The sequence below is a fragment of the Lycorma delicatula genome, chromosome 4, assembly GCF_047948215.1.
Source record: "Lycorma delicatula isolate Av1 chromosome 4, ASM4794821v1, whole genome shotgun sequence".
Taxonomy (NCBI): Eukaryota; Metazoa; Arthropoda; class Insecta; order Hemiptera; family Fulgoridae; genus Lycorma; species Lycorma delicatula.
Genome location: NC_134458.1, coordinates 72,191,266 through 72,198,894, shown reverse-complemented (window position 1 = coordinate 72,198,894; position 7,629 = coordinate 72,191,266). Strand labels below are relative to the sequence as shown.

General features: G+C 30.2%; 1 protein-coding gene across 2 annotated transcripts in view; it reads right to left on the bottom strand.

Annotated features, from left to right (window-relative positions):
* Window positions 1–340: 340 nt before the first annotated feature.
* Window positions 341–7,629, bottom strand: part of LOC142323548 (beta-1,3-galactosyltransferase 1-like) — a 66,094-nt gene continuing 58,805 nt past the window's right edge. For both annotated transcript variants that reach the window (XM_075363324.1, XM_075363326.1), the window contains exon 5: window positions 341–2,132. In XM_075363324.1, the coding sequence (XP_075219439.1) occupies window positions 1,882–2,132 (251 nt within the window). In that variant the 3' untranslated portion in view covers window positions 341–1,881. The remainder of the gene's footprint in view (window positions 2,133–7,629) is intronic.

Below are 7,629 nucleotides of genomic sequence, written 5' to 3'. Positions count from 1 at the left end.
AGGGCTCTGGCTTTTTTAGTAACAAGATTAGCAATAGATATTTTGAACTATATTTTTTTTATTCTTCAAAGTAACAAAACAATTGTATTATTATTCATAAACCTGATTAAATATATGTTGTATTTAACAAATTAGTCATGAGATTAATACATTTTTGAAATGAAACTGATTATACATAGTTGTTTGTAATAAAAATATTGGATATAAGATGTAAGCTATTACATAATTCTAAAAAAATTTGAATTTTAAAACAAAAAAAAACAAATGAAATAAACTTCATTATCAAAAAAAAAACCACCAAATAGTATTTTGTAAACATAACAATAATTGATTACAAAAATAACAGAAGGTTGGGTTGTTTATGAAATAAATTAGAAATTTTGTATAACAAAAATATGGTTATGAGATAAATGTGATAGGAATTCTTAGAAAACAAAGGAATGCACACAATTGCTTTGATGGTAATAAATGTGACCAGTTGTATATAGATAAGTAGTAGTGCTAATGCATGTGGCTGTGAAGATAAGATTGTATAACTGCAAACTGAAGAATTTTTCTCATTCTGCATGTGTACAGCATGATTTAAACAATGGTACAATATTAAAGCATCCATAAATGGTGCAATATTAAAACATTAATAACTGCAATACAAAAACTAGACCAATTTAAGAAAAACTCAAAAATATTTATACTGTTTACAATAAAGTATTTTTATGATTGCCAGTCCACCAGTTGGTTTCGGCACCAAAATGTTAAGACCGTGGTTATAATAACAAAATTATACCGAACCTTATACTTCTGTAGACACTTTAATGAAAATGTAAAACAAACACAATCGAATTAATAAAAAATGAATGGCAATAAATAATATGGATAAATATGAGATATGACTGGTAAATGTCCTCTACTATATGTTCACACATACATACACACACATGCGCACACACTTCTCTACCCCTCCACATGAATCTCAAGTCACTTCTACCATTATTCAACTTCTCCCACTCTAACAAACAAGTTTTCAATTATCTAATAGATCAGTGATTCCCAAGCTGTGTGCCATGGCGCCCCGGGGAGCTGCAGCCTCTTCACAGGGGCGCCATAAAAGCTTCATAATTAATTGAACCAGGACATTTATAATTATTAATTTAATGTTAATAAAGTAAACAAATAATGAAGATACATGAGTTTTATTTATTTTTATCTCTTACTTACAAGTAGTCATACTTTTACTTAGGGTAGGGTGCCATGGAAAAATTTTAATTGAAAAGGGGTGCTGCGACTCGGAAAAAGTCTGGGAACCACTGTAATAGATAATGAGATATTTATATTTATATATATTTTTATTTTCATTAATTATTGTATTTCATTAAGTATGTTAAAACTATTGTTATTGCTTAATTAATATGATGTAAATAATTCTACTAACATTATTAGAAAATAAAACAGTACTAAATAATGACCAAATCTGGGTTTTATAAATCAAAATAACTGATCTAAAGTATTATCTAATCAATATTAAATTGAACTTCTGAAATGCATAATGATTAAAATAAAATTATTGTTTTAAAAGGAAAACAGCAAAATGTAATTAACAATAATGGAATACAAAACACTAATTTGAAAAACGAGTAAAAATTACACATAAAACTTATATTAAAATAAATAAGACATCACAAAATAATCAATACATATACTAATTATTTTAAGAAATAGAGTAGTTTCAGGCACTTAAACCACAAACAAAATTATTTACTGACCTCTTATAAAAACCATTCCAACACAAAAAGTAGGAAGGATTTAAAAGAACAATATGGCTAGAGAATAAAGTTAAAAATAACAAAAAAAAAAAAAAATTAGAACTAATTATTTTTATAAGTTTTATCTTATATTGACAGGTGACCAGTTACAATGAGTGCCGTGTTTAGTAGGCCTAGGGATAGTTTCAACAGTAATTTGGTCTCCAGAAATTGAACAATTTGACAAATAACTCCAAGCTACATGAAGATCTTCAATAGTTAACCTATGATTAGTTAAATGACGAGGGTTGCAGGATTCAGAAAGACGACGACGTTGATAAGTAAATCCTGGATGATTTCTAGGCCTGATACCAGCTCTTTTTGCACAAATACCTATTACAAAGCACAGATGTTATACAAAATGGTAATAAGGAAATATTATATGAAGATATTTACAGAATTAGTAACATTTTTACTGATTTTAAATAACATTATTTTGAGAATTTTTTCAAATTCCATTATCTTTCAAACATGGTTTTTCAAAGAAATTTCAACAGAATATGATAAATTCAAACATTTAAAACACACTCACACCAGAATTTTGAACAATTTACAACATTAAATAATACTTTTCACCTCAGCCAGAATAACACTAAAATCTGGCTCTTGATAAAAATAATTCAGAAAATTCAAAATGTAGTACCCAACAGTATCAGATATAAATGTAAAAATGCGATAATTTATAGATGTATATTTGTGTAGAAGATAAATTTAATATTTTACTTAACTGAATTGTTATATATCTTACAAATTTTCATAAATGTCCTAAAATCAATAATCTGCCTGAAGTATAATACTTGACAATTAATTAATACTGATCGGTTGAGTAAATCTGCTGCAGCTATTGATCCACTCAACTGGTTTCAATTTTACATTCACTGCTTTTATAAAAATCTTCATGTCTATGTTCAATGCAATCTTTAGCAACTTCAGCATTTAGTATTCATGCAATGAACTGCTTGATGCCAATTCTCATATTTACTTTTATATACCTTTGTAATTAGTTAGGCAGGCTGGAAATATTTGGAATTGTCTATTGGAATTCAGTAGTGCTACCTTCCTATAAAAATTGTCTGGAGCACCTTGCAACTTGGAATTTTTTGGTAGATTTTTAAAATTCCACATGAGACATGCAGTTGCTACTGTTTTTTAATTGGTTAATTTTTATTGTACAGTATTTTTTTAAAGAAATATAATAATTTTAATTACTGAAAAGTAAGAATGTTCAATTATTTATGGTAATTTAAAAAAAAAAGGCTTTGCTATACTTTGCAGCTGTGTTCTGCTATATAATGTCTACTTCACAGACACTTTTCATACTTTTTATTTATTAGGGTAAACATTTAAAAAATTGTTTTACTTTTAAGTATTAGTTTTTTTTTTTAATTTTTACATTTATTATTTTATAATTTTTATATTATTACACAATAAGTGAATTAGTTGTGCACAGATTTGTTATGTATGTATAATATGTTAAATATGAAATTTTAAAATAATATGAAGTTGACTTTTGTACTTTTAATTTCATTTTTTTATGTATAATGTGTGCAAGACTCATGCATTATATACAGGTGTGTACAGAAATTACAAGAGCTAATTTTGTGGCTTTTTGGGTGAATAATAAAAGTCACAGTACTCAAAGATCTGAAAATCACGAACATAATACACGACCTGAAGATTATTTTTTAAGACATAAAAAAATAATTTGAAGTCTTATAAGATGTTGGATCAATAAGTGTTTGAAGACAAGTGGTGCTTCTGAGGAAAGATGGCATTACTACAGCATACTAGTATCTATCAAACAGTGCCATTCAAAATTTCAGACTGATTCACAGATTAGTTTTTATTTGACAGCCATTTGTATTTAAACGTGTTTGGTGTTTTTTGATACAATGGGAAAAGAATAGTATCAATCCGTTATATGCTTTTTATTTTTGGTTGGAAAAGAAATAAATGTAAAATTGGATTCTGTCTATAGGGACAGAATTGAGGGACTCTTCACAATTTATGACAACTGGGAGATATTGGTTTAATGAATTTCAACGTGACCATACATTGTTTTTTTATGAGGAGCGCCCAGGCTGCCCAGCAATGTGGTTACTGAGGAAATTGTTGAAAAGGTCCATGACATGATTCTTGCTGATCGCCCAACAAAAGTGTGCAAAGTAGCAGAGGTCGTAGGTGTGTCGTATGGAACGGCAATAAACATTTTACATGATAAGTTAAGAATGAGAAAGCTGTTGGCTCGATGGGTGCGGTGATTGCTCGGACAACAAGCAAATACAGTTATCAATTTCAAAACAGTGTTTGGACCTCTTTAAGTGAAATCCACAGGAGGTTTTATGTCGAGTTGTTATCGTTGATGAAACCTGGATCATTACAAATATTACAAAAAAAATAATAGTAAAAATATAGTACAAATATTACGTATATGCCAGAGACCAAACAACAATCAAAACAATGGGTTCCAGGCAATCTGCTCCAAAGAAGGCCAAGATGGTTCCATCAGCTGGGAAGGTCATGGCTATGATTTTTTGGGATGCAAAGGGAACAATAATCCTAAGACTTTCTGGAAAAAAGAAGTACAATCTCGGGGCAGTACAACAGTGAAGATTATTGAACCGATTCAACGAGAAATTGAAACAGACACGGCCCCACTTGGCAAAGAAAAAAGAACCATTTCATCATGACAATGCACCAGGTCCTGAATCGTCACAGCCAAATTGCATGAATTATGCTACAAATTGATGCCGCATCCAGCATACCCATCTGACTTGGCTCCCTGAGACTTCTTTCTGTTCCCCAACATGAAAATGTGGCTCGCGGGGAAAAAATTCAGCTCAAACAAGGAGGTTATCGTCAAGACAGAAGTCTATTTTTCAGAGTTTGACAAATTGTATTTTTTAGAGGGTTTAAAAATATGGCAGGGATGTTGGGAAATGTATAAAAAAGGAGATTATGTTGAAAAATAAATGATTTTTCTGAAAAACTTGCATTTCATTCCTAACACGAGTACTTATTGATCCACCTTCATACATGTTTTAAGTCATACATACACTAGGTGTTACAAAAAAAATATACATACATTCATGCTATATTTTTCTATATAGTAGATATTAATTTCAAAGCTGTACAGTATATTCAAAATCAGAAGCAGCAATATTTATTTTGTTATTGCCCCATGGTATGAGATCTTTTCACATAGCCAATTTCTTTGCTTTTTGCAAGATGTTCACAGTTTTTGGTACATTCTCCTTGTACATCAGGTATTCATATCAATCCTGTCCTACTTTTTCAATTTTCTGTTTTGACACCACATTTGGCGTGCGTTTTCCAAAAAATCATTGTCCAATTCAGCTTTTTCTTCAATGACCAAGTGTATGCCTTGTTACATCATCTTTGTCTGTTATCATAACCATTTTGCTTTCATTATCCTTACTGCAAATTCTATTCATGTTATCCACTAAGTATAATATTTAATCCGATTTTTTTTGTTGATTTTCCCCACCAAATTATTATTAAAGTCGCTCTATTGCCATAATAATCAAGTCATTCTTTTTGCTTGTCTGTAGCATTTGACATGACATAACCACCATCTTATCGTAATGTTAGAAATGTTTAATGTTTATCCAATCTTGAAATTTTAATGCATTTGGTTTATTTGAATGATTTATACGGGCAGACAATCCACTTCCTTGAATTAAAACAGTATGATGGAATTTTAGAATCATCTTTCATAGAAACTTTTCCAAATTCAAACCAAGACTTTTACAATTCTCAAATATTTTTATCATGGCTTATCGTAGATTTTGATATTCAAGGAATGATGCTACATCATGGTCTTTAAATCAAAATTTTGTTTCATTATTTTCTTTCTGTATAATAAATATCCAGTAATCAAATTAATTCCATCAGATAACGAAGAAAAAAGATTGTCATGTGGACAGATGATGCCAGTAGCATCATACAACTAATCATGTAAAATTATAGTTTATGCATAAATTATCGACTGCAGTATGCCACTGAATGTGTTTAGGTAAGATAGTATTAACTCTGTTTTATAATTTATTTTTTAATTTTTTTTGTCTTCAATCATCTGACTGGTTTGATGCAGCTCTCCAAGATTCCCCATCTAGTGCCAATTCATTTCATTTCGGTATACCACCTACATTCTACATCCTTAATTTGTTTTACGTATTCCAAATGTTGCCTGCCTGTACAATTTCTCCCATCTACCTGTTCCTCCTATATCAAAGCAGGACTATTCCAGGAAGCCTTAAGATGTGACCTATAAGTCTGTCTCTTCTTTTAGCTTTTTTTTTTGCAAATGCTTTTCTTTCTTCATCAATGTGCTAAAATACCTCTTCATTTATCATTTTATCCATCCACCTGATTTTTAACATTCTCCTATAGCACCACATTTCAAAAGCTTTTTCTTCTCAGGTACTTTGATCATCCAAGTTTCACTTTCATATAAAGCTATGCTCCAAACATATACTTTTAAAAATTTTTTCCTGACGTTTAAATAAATTTTTGATGTAAGCAAATTATATTTCTGACTGAAAGCTCATTTCGCCTGTGCTATTTGACATTTTATATCACTCCTGCTTCGTTCATCTTTAGTAATTCTACTTCCCAAATAACAAAATTCTTTCATCGCCATAGTCTTTTCTTATCCTATTTTTATATTCAGTGATCCATCTACTTTATTTCTACTACATTTCATTACTTTCGTTTTGTTCTTGTTTATTTTCATGTGGTAGTTCTTGTGAAGAACTACCTCCATTCATTGTTTCTTCTAAATCTTTTTTACTATCGGCTAGAATTACTATATCACCAAATCATAGCATCTTTATCTTTTCACCGCACTGTTACTCCAGATCTAAATTGTTCTTTATCATCATTAACAGCTAGTTCTATGTAAAGATTAAAAAGTAGTGGGGATAGGGAATATCCTTGTTGGACTCCCCCCTTTTTTATTACTGCTTCTTTCTTATGCTCTTCAATTATCACTGTTGCAGTTTGGTTTCTGTAAATGTTAGCAACTGTTCTTCTATTTCTATCTTGAAACCTAACCTTTTTAAAATGCTGAACATTTTATTCCAGTCTAAGTTATCATATGCCTTTTCTAAGTCTACAAATTTCATGTATGTCAGTTTGTTTTTCTTTAATCTTCTTTCTATGACCAGTAAAATTGCTTCCCTTGTTCCTATACTTGTTCTGAAACCAAATTGGTCTTCTCCTAACACTTCTTCCACTCTCCTCTCAATTCTTCTGTACAGAATTCTAGTTAAGATTTTTGATGCATGAGTAGTTAAGCTAATTGTTCTGTATTCTTCACATTTTTTTGCTTCTGCTTTCTTTGATATCATGACAATAACACTCTTTTTGAAGTCTGATGGAACTTCCCCTTTTTCGCAAATATTACACACCAGCTTGTATAATCTATCTATTGCTTTCTCACCTGCACTGCACAGTAATTCTCCAGGTATCCCATTTATCCCAGAAGCCTTTCTGCCATTCAAATTCCTTAATGCTCTATTAAATTCAGATCTCAGTATTGTATCTCCCTTTTCATTCTATTTGACTTCCTCTTGTTCCTCTATAACAACAGTTTCTAATTCATTTCCTGTGTATAGCTCTTAACATATTCCACCCACCTATCAACCTTTTCTTTTGTATTATAAATCAGTTTACCATCTTTATTTAATATATTATCAGATTTTAACTTATGTAACACAAAATTCTCCTTAATTTTCCTATATGCTCTGTCTATTTTTCAAATTATCATTTCTCTTTCCACTTCTGAACACTTTTCTTTAATCCACTC